The sequence below is a fragment of the Danio aesculapii genome, chromosome 14 (assembly GCF_903798145.1).
Source record: "Danio aesculapii chromosome 14, fDanAes4.1, whole genome shotgun sequence".
Classification (NCBI taxonomy): domain Eukaryota; kingdom Metazoa; phylum Chordata; class Actinopteri; order Cypriniformes; family Danionidae; genus Danio; species Danio aesculapii.
Genome location: NC_079448.1, coordinates 53,424,680 through 53,442,160, shown reverse-complemented (window position 1 = coordinate 53,442,160; position 17,481 = coordinate 53,424,680). Strand labels below are relative to the sequence as shown.

General features: G+C 35.7%; 1 protein-coding gene across 1 annotated transcript in view; it reads left to right on the top strand.

Annotated features, from left to right (window-relative positions):
* cltb (clathrin, light chain B) overlaps nt 1-16,703 on the top strand; it is a 24,654-nt gene extending 7,951 nt beyond the window's left edge. The window contains exons 3-5 of the mRNA XM_056472284.1: nt 1,138-1,255; nt 3,839-3,950; nt 16,118-16,703. Coding sequence (XP_056328259.1) covers nt 1,138-1,255; nt 3,839-3,950; nt 16,118-16,289 — 402 coding nt within the window. The 3' untranslated portion in view covers nt 16,290-16,703. The remainder of the gene's footprint in view (nt 1-1,137; nt 1,256-3,838; nt 3,951-16,117) is intronic.
* The last annotated feature ends 778 nt before the right edge of the window (nt 16,704-17,481 follow it).

Below are 17,481 nucleotides of genomic sequence, written 5' to 3'. Positions count from 1 at the left end.
AGCCTCGTAAATGGAGAAATTGAATGATATACGAATAACGGACGGATAACGTGCACACAGAAACGGGCAACAACAAAATACACACTTAGTCAGGGTTTTTCTCAACGCAACGCAATGAACACAGACAAGTGGAACAAGAAAACAAGAGAAGGAGGGGCTGATGAGTGGTCTGGTGCGTGATTTTATGAAGGGTGGTCATGCTTATTGGATGTGACGTAAGAATGATGTAACCGGGGAGGAAATGACTGACAGCTGAATAGACCAATGAACGGAACCTGTGAATAATGAAAGCAGATACGTGAGAACAGAGCTAGAGAGAGAGAGAGAGCAAAACACAAACACAAAGGGGTAGTCAATTTGCTCAGAGTGTGTTGAGCTTTTGAAAAAAATGCTAAGAGTTTTCCCAAAATGTGTCAAAATAAGATTTGTCAGCAAAACTTGCTGGCCGATAAAATCGGTTTACAAATTTATTGACCGAACACCATTGTCAATGTCAATAAAATAAAAGATTCGCTATGAGGTTTCTGTATGAAGGCTGTAGTTAAATTGAAATGTGGCTCCTAACCTTGTCTGAGTTTGTCTTTTCCAATGGAGGTGCGCGACTTGCATGATGCGCATATGGGAACGACACACACATGTTCAGTGTTTCCTCCAGGAAATATTCACCTCCGTCCACCCTAAATCTACGCCCCTGCAACACGTCATTTATGAAACTGAATTTGTGAGGTGTGAATTTATCATCTGAAGTGTTGGTGATTTCAGTATATATTTTATATACATATATTGCTTTATTCTAGTATTCCTAAAACTGAACTGTTTTTGTCATTTGTTTATTTTGTTTTCATCTTTTAACTTGCTCAAACAATATACTTAGCTCATTTATTTACCGTTATCTTTGAGTCTGAATAATTTATCTGAAGTCTGTGTTTATTTCTATACACCCTTGAGCGAACTAAAATCTTCTGATATCTGCTCCTAAATAGAAAATAGCACAACAGAATAGCAAACACATTAATAACTCATAGATACGGGTTACAAAAACATCTCCAACAGCACATAAGGTTTCAAAGAAATAATCAATAGTACAACACAATAGTTTCAGAAAGCTGTTGTTAACTTAAATGATTGTAACTTTAGGACACGAACGGCATGACTGACAGCTACTCGGCTATCGCACAAGTCGACATACAGAGACAAGAGCCTGAAAGTCTGCGCAAGTGGAGGGAGGAGCAGAAGACCCGGCTGGAGGAATTAGGTATTGAAGGATTTCCTGCACATAATTGAATATATACATGCTGTTTCAAGTCAGTTTGATGTTATTTAAAGGGGACATAATTCTGATGTACAATAAGTCTCTGATGTGCATAGAGTGTGTAGTTTCAGCTCAAAAACCACACTAATAAGGGTTTATAACTCTCCGAAACTGACCCTTTTAGGCTTTGATGCTAATTGTGGTGATTTGGTGACTGTCGCTTTAAATTCAAATGAGATTGTGCTCTTTACAGAAGAGGGCGGAGCTACAAATGCCTGAAGTGTCAGCATAGTGGCAGATTCAAAACAGGACTAGCATTATCAGCAGGGCTGTGCACAGGGGGGTAGCCCGGTGGCCCAATGCCCTCATTGTTTGAGGTGCCCCTCTCAGCCTCGCCCCCCACATAGCGCGATTTTCGTGACTGTCACCAAAGACCAAACCCCCTACCACTTAGCATGATTTCCGCTCCTGTCACAACCGACCCAACCCACCCACCCATCCCCCCGTAGCGTAAATGAACACCTGCCCATTTCAGAGTCTTTGCACTGCACTGATTATCAGTGTGAGTCAGGTCTGCATGTTGTCGTTGGTCAGTGTGTGCTTCACGCTTCAGTCAGTCTATGGAGACTCCTGTTGCTGTTCATTTGTGCTTCATCTAAAACTCCACATCTACAATCCTCTTAGTCTATGCTGACATTATCTTCAGCAGCTCAAACACTCTAATGGCTAATGGACAGACTGCTGCTTCTCACTCAGGGCTGCTGTTTATGCTAATGAGGGAGATAAGTGCACCAGTGGGCGGGGCTTTCCCCTCTGATGACACGTACAAAGGGGGAATGTCAATAAAAGTGTTTCTGCAGACTGTTTTTATCAAGTCTGATTATAAGCAAGACATTTTACAATAGATTTTACAATTATAGACACAACTGTGCTTAAACCCCTTATAAAAGTGATTTTTGCATAATAAGTCCCCTCAAAGCCTAAAGGGTCAAGTTATAAAACACTATTTGTGTGAGCTGATTCTTCACATACACACTCTAGGGCAGTGTTTCCCAACCCTGTTCCTGAAGGCACACCAACAGTACACATTTTCAATGTCTCCCTAATCAAACACACCTGAATCAACTTATCATAACATCAGAAGAGACTCCAACACCTGAAGTTAATGGGTCGGAAAAGGGAGACATCCAAAATATGTACTGTTGGTGTGCCTCCAGGATCAGGGTTGGGAAACACTGCTCTAGGGCAGGGCTATTCAATTGGCGGCCCGCGGGCCACATGGGGCCCAGAATCAACCTCCGAGCGGCCCAGCCCGTGGTTCCGCCCATAGATAATAAATTCATATATATTATTTATTAATTGTTATTTAATATAATTTAATATATTATATTAATATACATATAAAGTATTTTTATATGTCTATGGTCCTGCCAAAAACGCAAATTCCTACATAAATTACGTAGCCTGCAACACGCAGACTATGCAGAGCAGGCCCGATTGGAAGCGGTGTGCCTGAGCACGGTTCACTCGGGTGCGGTACACTTGTAGGGTGCAAAGCATACCTGAGCCCAAAACTGAAGATTAGACGTGACTTTTAAGGGCCTGTTTCATATAAATTTATTAATTATTCTTACTGTTTAATGAACGCAAACTGTCGTAGATTATTAAAGACGCAAACCCCTCACTGCACCGTTAGCAAACCTCCTAATTATGGCAGTATGAGGATTTTATGATTGTTTATGGCTGATCTGTTTGGCGAAATATTTGACTGCATGTCACTGCATCCTAAACCACTAAAATGATATAACGGTATAAAGAAATCTTGACTGTGCTGAGCGAGAGCGCTTCTTAAACTGAACAGCGCAGCATCAATGACGTAATGACTGTCGCTTTAAATTCAAATGAGATTGTGCTCTTTACAGAAGAAGGTGGAGCTACAAATGCCTGAAGTGTCAGCATAATGGCAGATTCAAAACAGGACTAGCATTATCAGCAGGGCCGTGCACTGGGGGGTGGCCCGGTGGCCCAATGCCCTCATTGTCTGAGGTGCCACTTTCAGCCTCACCCCCCACATAGCGCGATTTCCGTGACTGTCACCCCAACTTAACGTGATTTCCGCGACCGTCACCAAAGACCCCACCCCCTACCACTTAGCTCAGGCCCGAATGCAACGTTAGTGTGGGCTGTCGTGGGAGATGGGAGGGGGGACAAGCGTGTTTCAGCCCGGTTCAATGCAACTGTACATCGTGTGAGTATTCTATTAATTCAGCTCTTTTTGTATGCACCTTTTGCTCTGCAAACTGACCAAAGTTAAAAGAGATACAACGAATAAACCTTATGTTTTTCAATAAGTTTGTTTGTGTTGGTTTTAAAATTTGTCCATATGAGCTGCTTTGCTGCTAAAATGACTGGCCCAGCTAACCTTCTTGGTTTGACAATCTGGCCCAACTAAATTTGTAATTGAATAGTCCTGCTCTAGGGACATCAGAGACTTATTTTATATTTTGTAAAAAGGTGCATAATAGGTCAGCTTTAAACATTAGCTTGTTTCTATATATGTGTGTGTTTGTGTTATGTGATGTGCAGATTCAGCATCTAAAGCCGCTGAGGCCGTGTGGAGAGAAAAGGCTAAGAAGGAGCTGGAGGACTGGCATATACACCAGACTGAACAGATGGAGAAAAATAAAGTCAACAACAGGTATTTTCACCACTACACCCTTAAAGGAACAGTTCATCAGTTCAAGATCAAAACGTACAGCTGACATTTTTCTTCAGTACAGCATTAAAGAAGATTTTTAGGTAAATCCTTGGTCCTGATTTATTTAATGAGGACTTTTCAAAATCCATTTGGATTGATTGCAAATTTTCACCATAAAGTTACTCATGTATCCTCTGCATGGGGTTTTAAGGCTTGTGATTGTGTGATTAATTCATTAATTTCGCTGCAGTCTATCTCAGGGTTTCTGCAGGTTTCATTAAGTCAAATTTAAGACCTTTTTAAGACCATCAAGAATGAGATTTTAGACTTATACAGGGTTAAACTCTAAGGATTTTTCCTAATCATATAATTGTTTTTAGTTTTAGTTCCCTGATTTGAGAATTTAATGGGTAATGTGCTGTGAAATATCTAACAGCTGTTGTGTATTGTATCTCAATGCATTAAAAATCTTAAATATAAAATACAAGGTTATATTGAGATGTGTTGTTGTGATTGGATGGATGTCGGCCCTATTGAGCAGCCTTAATTAGACAAAGCAAAATTAAGACATGTTTAAAATGATTTAAGACCTACAACACGATATTTCAGAGACATTTTAAGGCCTAAAAATGTAGTTTTTATAATTTAAAGGGGTGGTCCGCTATGACATCATATGTTAAACTTTAGTTGATGTGTAATGTAGCTGTGTGAACATAAACAGCATCTCTGAATGTAAGACGCTCAAAGTTCAATGCAAAGGGAGAGCTTGGTTTTTAAAGAGTTAGCTTAGAAAAGCCTACAATGAACGAACTTTGGGGATTACAAATAAATAGTTCCGGGCATGTGAGATCACAAACGTACTTTTACCGCGCACACACACTGCGCAGCTAAGGGGCGTGGCCAGAGGCGCTGTAATGTTACAGCAGAGAGAGCTAAAATCCAAAGGCTGCTATTTCCACAGAGCTTCATCTGTTTCAGTATTTGGGGTTCCAAGTGACACAACACAAAGACAGAAGTGCTTAATATTAATTATGTTCCAGAGAATTATAAAATACATAGCAAGCATGATTTGACAAAACACAGCTTCCAGAATCTCTCCTAGTTCAGTGCTGGATGCGGTAAAAATCTCCTCAAAGGAGCAGCTCCAACAAGCAGAACTCTGAGCCACAACCAGTAAGAGTTTTTATTTGTTAAAATTGATCTATTACATGAACAGTGCCTAGCGTTAACGGTAGGCTGTAGCAAGGATGTAAACAACGGGAAATGCTGTTTGGCACCGCTAACGATTTAGCTACAAATTCATATTTAGCAGTCAAACACAACACAAGCCTTAAATTTACATTCTGGATTACCCCTTAAGACTTTTTAAGACCCAGCGGACACCCTGCTATCTGCAATTTATATTACAAAACAATAGCCGCATTTCCACTATCGGGCCAGTGCGAGCCAGGGCTTTAATCGGGCCAGGCCGGGCCAATAGCCCGGGAGGTTGAGAAATGAGGCCGAAATCATGTCGCGTTTCCACTGTCGGGCTAGTTGCTCGCAGCGCGTCACGCAAACACCGCCCCCAGAACGTCCCCCGAATCAAACGTCACACAACCCGCCCACTTCAGCGGGAACAAAAAACTCAAATTATAACCACAAACACAACCTGGCATCACTACGAGAGCTGGAAGATGGAGAACACCGAAGCCATTGCTTTTTTACTGTTTGTAGTCTGTTGGTGTAAGGCCAGACAGCGATCCCTGGATAAGGACATTCGAGTTCGGCGGCATTTTCCTCGGCCCAAATGTTCAGAAGAGCCCTGGTGTCCTCAACTGACCAGTACTGTCTGCTATCCATTTTTTCTTCTTCTTAGTGAGTTGATCAAGTGCGATAGCAAAACAAATGTAAAGGAAGAAAGCATCTTGTCTCCTCTTTACCTGACAGGAAAACTCCGCCTTTGTACGTAACCCCGCACCGAAGCCCCAGTTGGCCCTCCTTGGCCCAAGGTATTCGGCGGGCTGAAAAAGGCCGGACGCTGGCCCCAAGGAAGCCCCGCTTTGGCCCGATTACGCCCCGGAAGTGATAGTGGAAACGCGACTGGCCTTGGCTCGCCCTGGCTCGCTCGCTTTAGGCGCGATAGTGGAAACGCGGCTAGTGATGCAGCACACACAGTCCAGTTTTGTTTTAACTTTATTTTAGGTTAGTTTTATATTAAATTTGCTTAACCTAATTTATTACCTTGATTTTGTATAACCAAAGTCATTAAATGTATATAAATGCAGGACATTGTATTTAAATAGAAAACAAACCAAAGTTACACCCTTATAATGAATATACACATACAAAAACATACAAACTATTCGAAATCAGTCCCTGTGACTACTGATGATACAGTGAGCTCTTATGAAGAGAAATGATCGCTCTGTGCAAGAAACTGAACATTATTTAGTATATTATTAGCTTAAATTCACAGCCTGGACAGACAGTGCTCCCATACGTCATCAAGTTTGTCCATTAAAGCTAATGATATTGTAAATAATGTTCAATGTGTTTATTTTTCATCTCAAAAATAGGTGACTGCTGACTTGCATTGTATAAATCACAGAGAACCAGAAAATCATTGCAAAACATTGCAAAATTTCACAATAACCATCTTGGTAGTTCTAGCGTTAATATTCTGCAGTTGTTGGTATATGAATAACATGTTTTAATATTTTCTCATAGGTAATTAATGACTGATGCATCTTTACTAATGCCAGCTTTCTCTCACACTTCTCAACTCATCTGAGACCCTCTGTTTTACTGTAGTTTTTCTGTCGCTGAAGCAGGGCTGCACAATATATCGTTTCAGCATCGATATCGCAATGTGCACATCTGTAATAGTCTGTCGCAGGATCTGCGATGTCGAATTAGGATTATAGTTGAGTAGGAGTTAAAAAAACAGACATAATTGAGGAGTAACTGCAATGATTAACCATAAAGATACCCCCCCCCCCCAAAATTATGATTTGCATGTATTTTAATGTCTGTGACTGTACGCATTTTCAAGCTCGTTTAAAGCATTCAGGCACAAGAAATTAACATTTTAGTAACTTCAAGAAAGATTAACTGTATTTATGTACAGTATATTGAGATTTAGCTGTTTTTTTATGTTATATTCAATTATTATATTTGAGACGTCACGGTGACGCAGTGGGTAGCACAATCGCCTCACAGCAAGAAGGTCACTGGTTCGAGCCTCGGCTGGGTCAGTTGGCATTTCTGTGTGAAGTTTGCATGTTCTTCCAGTGTTGGCGTGGGTTTCCTCCAGGTCCCGTGGTTTCCCTCTCAGTCCAAAGACATGTGGTACATGTGAATTTGAGAAGCTAAATTGTCCGTAGAGTATGTATGTGTGTGAATGAGAGCGTATGGGTGTTTCCCAGTGATTGGTTGCTGCTGGAAGGGCATCTGCTGCGTAAAGCATATGAGGGAATAGTTGGCGGTTCATTCCGCTGTGGCGACCCCAGATTAATAAAGAGACTAAGACGAAAAGAAAATGAACGATTCAATTCGTGTAGCTGAATACTGTTAGACTCCCAGAAAAACCATAAAGCATTTATTTCATTTGTAACTTGCTTTACTGTATTGATCATTGCCTGTGATTTGGTTTATTACCTTTGATGCAGATGCGCTCCCCTACAAAATCATCCTATTATATCCAAAGTTATCCTAAAATTATTCATTCTTTCCTAACAGAGCTATTTATTTCTATTTATTTCCTATCTGTTTGTCAAATGATCAAATTTAAGCTATTATCAAATATCAAATATACTCAATATCGCAACATGCATGGCAGAAAATTAAATATTGCAATATCATGCCCTGAAGCTTCTGCGTGCTTTTAATTCTTCATAGGAATCACGTGGACTTTGACTTATGCCATATTGTAAACACATAAGTTTATTTATTAGACGTCCAATCACATTTCAGTATTGTGTATGTGCGTAAACTTACAGCAGATATATAGAGATTTAAAGGCACATGTCAAGTTAAATCATTAATAATGTTAACTAGGGCTGCACAATACTGGAAAAATCTGCTATATAACATATAATACAATATTTCACTAGAAAAATGCTTGATTTTTTTTTATTAGCTATCTTTTTAAATAATTTATTTATGTAATGATAGTAAAATAAACAGGTAAATGAGTTTTTTTTCCAGATCTAATTATTCTAATTCATATTTAAAAAGTGTCAAGGTGCAAACATTTAGGCAGAAATCGCAAACTTCAACACATTATAGTACGCTAAAAACAGTATTTAGTCGTATGTCCGAATTCATAGAATTCAAAAAACAGTATACGAGAAGTACCTGGATGACCTAAAACTTCCAGCGAGATTCTGAAGTGTGAATCTGATTCACGCTACGCTATCCCATGATGCACCGTGAGAGGTGCATGCTGGTTAGAAATTTTGTCCGGATAGACGCTGCACAGACGCCACGTGACTGTCACATGTGGCATCAAAGTACCGCAACAGCGCTCCAAGATCAGACGACAGACTCAGCCGGTGCAGCATCTGAAGAGCGCTGATGACGACACTGATAATACCAGATGGGCTGAGTTCACGGCATAACAACAACCATGTGTGTTTTGGGTTTATTATTGGACACATTTCCAAACAAACAATTAACTTCTTTGCCATCGTGTACACATCATGCGTATTAAAAGACGCAAATATTTTAGTGCAGCAATCATCTTTTTTGTTAAGTAATTAGTTTATAAGGGCTAGATTATTGGCATAGGTTTATTTCCATATGAACCATTTAATGTATTCAGCTCCATAAACGTAAAAATTTGTATTATATTTATTTTAGTAAATAACCAACTCAAATAAGTCTTACAGACTTGTAATGTAGTCATCATTGATCATCCACAAATAATTATTTTAGAAAGTAATTCTACTTTACACTTTTATTAAATAATTTAATCTTCTCAAGTCGTTTATGCAGAAATTTTAAAGTAGCAATGATATACCTTGCTCTTTCTGTGCCCTTTTGTTCAATCGTTTTGGATGAATGTGAACGCTTTCATTATCCAAAATAATTTTAATCATTTATATTATTTATAGATGATGTTATATAATGCAAGTTTTTGTATAAACCACCAATAAATGTATTGGAAAGTTCTATAATCATATCTGTAAATATATGTAACTCCTTTGTAGCATATTCTAACAAGAACTGGAACAGTATTAACACACCATTTAACAGCCTAAAGAGTGGGTTAAACTTGTTTAATAGGCCTATTCATTGATACTTATTTCCTTTTTCTCTTATTTCTCTGATTATACTTTTGTTATAGGCTACTTAAATCTAATTAATAATTGTTACTTCTTTGTTGTTGTTGCAATAAATAAATAAATAAATAAATAAATGCATCATGCAGCAAACTATCAGCCCTGAAGTGTCCGACCTGACGGCCGTGTTTTTAACTCCGCCCCCGCGCAGCTAATCTCATTGATTGCCGGCTGCAGCCGTGGTTCATGTCAAATGCATACTGTCTAGAATTCTAAAATGCATGGAGCATCGCCGAGCTGCGCATCCGGTGTGTGACCCCCTTGATTCGTCTCAACTCACCCATCAGGGCTGCTACAGCCAGTAGTAAATCAGCAACTATTAGGGAGGCGGGGCTAAAGAAAGTAAGGCTCCATCTGATTGGTCCGATAAAATCAATGCATAAAATAAACATAATTGATCATGTCTGGAATACATAATACTCTACATGCTATTATCAAGATAACAATAATGTTGCAATATATTGTGCAGCCTTAATGTATTTGTTTAACAAGAAATACAATTACTCTCCTCCTTTCTATTGACTTGTACAAAACTGCTGAAACTGTTAGCAGTGTTTAAGGCTAGTGCATTATAAGTAACTGTATTTAAATGACCTAAAATGAAATTGAAAGTAATTTAATTTTATTAAATAGATAGTTAAGTTACTTTATAATTGGTTATCAGTGCCAGACTGTTTTTATTTCTCCACACACATAATAATAATGATAATAATAATTTAATAAGCAGATTTATACTGAATGATTTGGACATTATAGGAGCTAAACACTATTCTTAGAGTGGATGATTTTCTGTTTTCTATCTGTTTCTATCTGATGATTAATATGAGCTTATTCTTGATGCATTGAGGACATGCTTGATGTACTTTAACACTTGTTTGCATCTTGTGTGAGACTGACTTTCTTCTCGTCTATCTTTCTCTTTCACTCTCCGGCTCCCATTTTCTCTTCCTCTCCTTTATCTCTCCTGCTCGTTTGTGCTTTAGGATCGCTGATAAGGCTTTCTACAAACAGCCCAACTCTGATGTCATAGGCTTTGTGTATGTTTAATGCAAATCAGTCAAACATAATGCATTCTGTGTGTCTTGCTTACATCACATTAACACTTATGTCACCGGAGCTCAACAAGAATGTGTTTATTTGATCAAAAATGCTGTAAAATTGTGAAATAATAATGCAGTGTAAAATAACTGATTTATATGCAAATATATTTTAAACTGTAATTTATTGATGCAATTTAATGCTGATTTTTCAGAGTCTTATACGATCCTTTTCAATTTGCTTGAGATACATTTCTACTTATTATTTTAATTATATTTATATTTTTTATATGTTTATTTGATCAAAAATGCTGTAAGATTGTCAAATATTATTCCAGTTTAAAATAACTGATTTAAATGTGAATATATTTTAAAATGTAATTTATTGTTGTGAATTAATGCTGATTTTTCAGTATCATTACTAAAGTCTTCAGTGTGATACAATGCTTCAGAAATTACTTCAATTGGCTTAAGATACATTTCTTTTTATTATATTGTTTTAATTATATTTTTAAAATATTTATTTGCTCAAAAATGCTGTAAAATTGTGAAATATTATTCCAGTTTAAATGTAATTTTTTGCTTATTATTATACTTCTATTTTAATTATATTTCTATTTTTAAAATATTTATTTGCTCAAAAATGCTGTAAAATTGTTAAATAATATTCCCGTTTACAATAACTGATTAATATGTGAATATATTTTAAAATGTAATTTATTGCTGCGATTGAATGCAGATTTTTCAGTATCATTTTCAATGTCAATTGTTTTTATTTGCTTATGATACATTTCTTATTATTATATTATTATTTTAAATATATATTTATATGTTAAAAATCTTTATTTGATCAAAAATGCTGTAAAATTGTGAAATATTACAGTTTACAATAACTGATTTATATGTGAATATGTTTTAAAATGTAATTTATTGCTTATAATTATTTTATCTTATTAAAAATGTAATGTATTGCTGCGATTGAATGCAGATTTTTCAGTATCAATTTTATCAGTAGTCAATTTTTTTTTGCTTAAGATACATTTTATTATTATATTATTTTTTAAATACATATTTATATATTAAAAATCTTTATTTGATCAAAATGCTGTAAAATTGTGAAATATTACAGTTTAAAATAATTGACTTCTATTTGAATATGTTTTAAAATGTAATTTATTGCTTATAATTATTTTATCTTATTAAAAATGTAATGTATTGCTGCGATTGAATGCAGATTTTTCAGTATCAATTTTATCAGTAGTCAATTTTTTTTTATTTGCTTAAGATACATTTTATTATTATATTATTATTTTAATTATATATCTATATGTTTAAAGTCTTTATTTGATCAAAAATGCTGTAAAATTGTGAAATATTACAGTTTAAAATAATTGATTTATATTTGAATATGTTTTAAAAAGTAATTTATTGCTGCGATTGAATGCAGATTTTTCAGTATCATTTTCAATGTCAATTGTTTTTATTTGCTTATGATACATTTCTTATTATTATATTATTATTTTAAATACATATTTATATGTTAAAAATCTTTATTTGATCAAAAATGCTGTAAAATTGTGAAATATTACAGTTTAAAATAATTGATTTATATTTGAATGTTTTAAAATGTAATTTATTGCTTATAATTATTTATCTTATTATTAATTATATTCATTTATTTTTTATTATTTGATGAAAAATGCTGTAAAATTGTAAAAAAATATTACAGTTTACAATAATTGATTTATATGTGAATATAATTTAAAATGTAATTTATTTCTGCGATTTAATGCTGATTTTTCAGTGTCATTTTCAGTGTCGATCCTTTTCAATTTGCCTAAGATACATTTCTTCATATTATTTTTTATTATATTTATTTTTAAAAATGGTGCTTTGTACGATTTGTTGATTTAAATGTATAAATAGAAAGTAAAAATACTGTGTGTTTATTATTAATATATGAAAAATATATATCTTTATCATATAAATCCTTTTGATCAATTTAATGCATCCTTATTGAATAGAATTATTAATATTAATTCATTCCAGAAGTTATCACAAACACTTTAAATGTTAATCATATTTCAGATAGTTTTGCTTTTCTTTTCATTTGATAAGTGGTATCTTTCATTCAAGGAACAAACAGCAAGTTAAGCCTTCACAAGGCTGTATGATGCTGATTTACTGGTTTAAACATCACTTGGGAAACAAAAAAAGAATTAATGATAATGATTTTAACTATATATGAAAGTTAATCAACAAAACAGATTAATAAAAAACATCATTCACTGGTAGACAGTAGTGGTGTAACTGATCACAAATCTCATGCTTCGGATCACAGTATATACTGACGACAAGTGTCATTTTCTTTCTATTTATTACAAAAACAGTACTGCAAGAAACGTTTAGTTTTAACAAACAGAACTTAAAACCTATAAAAAATAAAAATCAAGAATTAATTAGCTGAATAAAATAGTTAAAACTTCAATACGGTGAAAAATGATCTTCGCTACTGTTTTTGATAATACTAAATGTATAAATCTAACACTATAACCATGTACAACACATCATATTAATTATTTAGTCTCATTTTTAATTAATGATTTAATAATTCACTCATAAAACCTCCATTTCCATTACTACATGTATCATTTTTGGTTGTTTGTCGCCACCTGTTGGTTACACAATATAATTGCTGCAACTTTCACCAGCGTCAAGTTCCATTAAACGGTGATTTTAATCTTTACCATAAACATCAGTGTTAATATCTGCATTATAAACTGTTCTCCCAGTACTTCTGTTATTTGATTGATTTTAGCTTTGTAACTAACTGAAAACATAATTACTCAAAGTAGTGGTGTAACTGATCACAAATCCCTTGGTTCGGATCACACTTCGGTTTTCTAGTCACAGATCGGACCATTTTTCGGATCCGCAAAATATGGAGGAGACAAATGTCAATTGCTTTCTGTTTTTAACTAACTTTTGGTTAACAAACAGAACTTAAAACCTGTAATGTTAACCTGATTTATAAAAACTAAATCAAGAAATGGCCAGCTGAATACAAAAAAGTTAAGTTTTCAATACGGTGAAAAGTGATCTTCGCTACTGTTTTTGATAATACTAAATGTATAAATCTAACACTATAACCATGTACAACACATCATATTTATTATTTAGTCTCACTTTTAATTAATAATTTAATAATTCACTCATAAAACCTCCATTTCCATTACTACATGTATCATTTTTGGTTGTTTGTCGCCACCTGTTGGTTAAATAATGTAATTGCTGCAACATTCACCAGCGTCAAGTTCCATTAAACTGTGATTTTAGTCTTTACCATATAAACTATAAACTGTTCTCCCAGTACTTCTGTTATTTGATTGATTTTAGCTTTGTAACTAACTGAAAACATAATTACTCAAAGTAGTGGTGTAACTGATCACAAATCCCACGGTTCGGATCACACTTCGGTTTTCTAGTCACGGATCGGACCATTTTTTGGATCCGCAAATTAGGGAGGAGACAAATGTCAATTGCTTTCTGTTTTTAACTAACTTTTGGTTAACAAACAGAACTTAAAACCTGTAATGTTAACCTGTTTTATAAAAACTAAATCAAGAAATGGCCAGCTGAATACAAAAAAGTTAAGTCTTCAATACGGTGAAAAGTGATCTTCGCTACTGTTTTTGATAATACTAAATGTATAAATCTAACATTATAACCATGTACAACACATCATAGTAATTATTTAGTCTCATTTTTAATTAATGATTTAATAATTCACTCATAAAACCTTCATTTCCATTACTGCATGTATCATTTTTGGTTGTTTGTCGCCACCTGTTGGTTAAATAATGTAATTGCTACAACTTTCACCAGCGTCAAGTTCCATTAAACGGTGATTTTAGTCTTTACCATATAAACTGTAAACTGTTCTCCCAGTACTTCTGTTATTTGATTGATTTTAGCTTTGTAACTAACTGAAAACATAATTACTCAAAGTAGTGGTGTAACAGATCACAAATCCCTTGGTTCGGATCACACTTCGGTTTTCTAGTCACGGATCAGACCATTTTTCGTATCCGCAAAATATGGAGTTCCTTTCTGTTTTTAACTAACTTTTGGTTAACAAACAGACTTTAAAACCTGTAATGTTAATTAATGATTTAATAATTCACTCATAAAACCTCCATTTCCATTACTACATGTATCATTTTTGGTTGTTTGTCGCCACCTGTTGGTTAAATAATGTAATTGCTGCAACTTTCACCAGCGCCAAGTTCCATTAAACGGTGATTTTAGTCTTTACCATAAACATCAGTGTTAATATCTGCATTATAAACTGTTCTCCCAGTACTTCTGTTATTTGATTGATTTTAGCTTTGTAACTAACTGAAAACATAATTACTCAAAGTAGTGGTGTAACAGATCACAAATCCCTTGATTCGGATCACACTTCGGTTTTCTAGTCACAGATCGGACCATTTTTCGGATCCGCAAAATATGGAGGAGACAAATGTCAATTGCTTTCTGTTTTTAACTAACTTTTGGTTAACAAACAGAACTTAAAACCTGTAATGTTAACCTGTTTTATAAAAACTAAATCAAGAAATGGCCAGCTGAATACAAAAAAGTTAAGTTTTCAATACGGTGAAAAGTGATCTTCGCTACTGTTTTTGATAATACTAAATGTATAAATCTAACACTATAACCATGTACAACACATCATATTTATTATTTAGTCTCACTTTTAATTAATAATTTAATAATTCACTCATAAAACCTCCATTTCCATTACTACATGTATCATTTTTGGTTGTTTGTCGCCACCTGTTGGTTAAATAATGTAATTGCTACAACTTTCACCAGCGTCAAGTTCCATTAAACTGTGATTTTAGTCTTTACCATATAAACTGTAAACTGTTCTCCCAGTACTTCTGTTATTTGATAGATTTTAGCTTTGTAACTAACTGAAAACATAATTACTCAAAGTAGTGGTGTAACTGATCACAAATCCCACGGTTCGGATCACACTACGGTTTTCTAGTCACGGATCGGACCATTTTTCGGATCCGCAAAATATGGAGTTGCTTTCTGTTTTTAACTAACTTTTGGTTAACAAACAGAACTTAAAACCTGTAATGTTAATTAATGATTTAATAATTCACTCATAAAACCTTCATTTCCATTACTACATGTATCATTTTTGGTTGTTTGTCGCCACCTGTTGGTTAAATAATGTAATTGCTACAACATTCACCAGCGTCAAGTTCCATTAAACTGTGATTTTAGTCTTTACCATATAAACTATAAACTGTTCTCCCAGTACTTCTGTGTTATTTGATTGATTTTAGTCTTGATCAAATGCAGGAAATGAAGGATTAATAAAGATGCAAATCATCATCATTCATAAATAATGTTGCGTAGGTGTTGAGATCTGATCTTTTAATGTTTAATTATGAATGCATTAATGCAGGCCAAACAAACAGTGTCAGAAAACACCTTTAATAACCTAAGAAAGCATTTAGGTGCCTCCACAACTTCATCATTATATTTTACAGGGAAGCCAAATGCTCTTCTACATGTGATTTGAATGACGCTGGAGGCGATCTCGCTGCGATCATCATTACTAATTTAGGATTAATCTACAAGTAGTAAAAATTCATCCGTGAGTCACGTGCGTCCCGAACCATGGGCTGTGATCCGTTTCACCTCTAGTAGAAATTAATATTGGTTTAAAGTCTGACCTCATTACGTGTGGTGCCGTTTCCCATGATCCTCTGCTGTGTGTTTGGTGTAGAGCGTCAGAGGAGGCTTTCCTCAAGGAGTGTGAAGATGACAGTCCTGGGACAGAATGGGAGAAAGTGGCCCGACTCTGCGATTTCAACCCCAAAACCAGCCGGCAGACTAAAGACGTGTCCCGAATGCGCTCGGTGCTCATTTCCCTCAAACAGACGCCTCTGCTCCGCTAATCACCACTCCATTATTATTATTCTGCTATTATTATTTCCCTCTTGCACTTTATTTTATGAACACTTTAACAGGTTTATGTTGCTAATGGGGGTCATTGAATGTGTACACTTACTGTATTTATACTTCCTACACGGTAAACTATATCTGTCAATGAACAGTTTGCATATTTTACAGTGGTGAGTTGCATTATGGGATGTTGATCTCTGCTCTGTCCATTTTTAATGTTGTAAATTCAACTCTACAGTTTAACAAAGTGACTTTTAGTGGCATTTTAGTGGTCTGAAATCATATAATGTACAAGAAATAATATCTAGATCATAGGCCTCAAACTCAATGGCAAGCCACCTGTTTTCCAGTGGAGCACCATGACCTCGGACATGGAGGTGCTGATGCGGATTGTTGTTGTATATTACGCTACAGAAACCTTGTAATAAGCTGCCAGTACATGTTCTGTTATTTTACAGACTTATTTCTCTACATCATAGGTCTCTAACTCAATTCCTGGAGGGCCGCAGCTCTGCACAGTTTTGCTCCAACTATAGTCAAACACAGCTGATCCAAATAATCAAGGTGTTCAGAAGAGTCATGAACACCTTCGGTTGTTGGATCAGCTGGGTTTGATTAGGGTTGGAGCAAAACTGTCCTCCAGGAATTGAGTTAGAGACCTATGATGTTGAGGAATAAGTCTGTAAAATAACAGAACATGTACTGGCAGCTTATTACAAGGTTTCTGTAGCGTAATATACAACAACAATCCACATCAGCACCTCCATGTCCGAGGTCATGGTGCTCCACTGGAAAAAAAGGTGGCTTGCCATCTCCAGGTTGGAGAAAAGTCCTTACCCTAGGTGGAGGAGTTCAAGTATCTTGGGGTTTTGTTCACGAGTGAGGGAAGGATGGATGTGAGATTGACAGGCGGATTGGTGCAGCGGCAGCAGTAATGCGGTTGATGTACCGGTCCGTCATGGTGAAGGAGGAGCTGAGCCAAAAGGCAAAGCTGTTGATTTACAGGTCAATCTATGTTCTTGCTCTCACCTATGGTCATGAGCTTTGGGTAATGACTGAAAGGACAAGATCTCGGATACAAGCAGCCGAAATGAGTTTCCTTTGCAGGGTGGCAGCCAGGGCGCACCCTTATACATAGGGTGAGGAGCTCTGACACTTGGGAGGAGCTCGGAGTAGAGCCGCTGC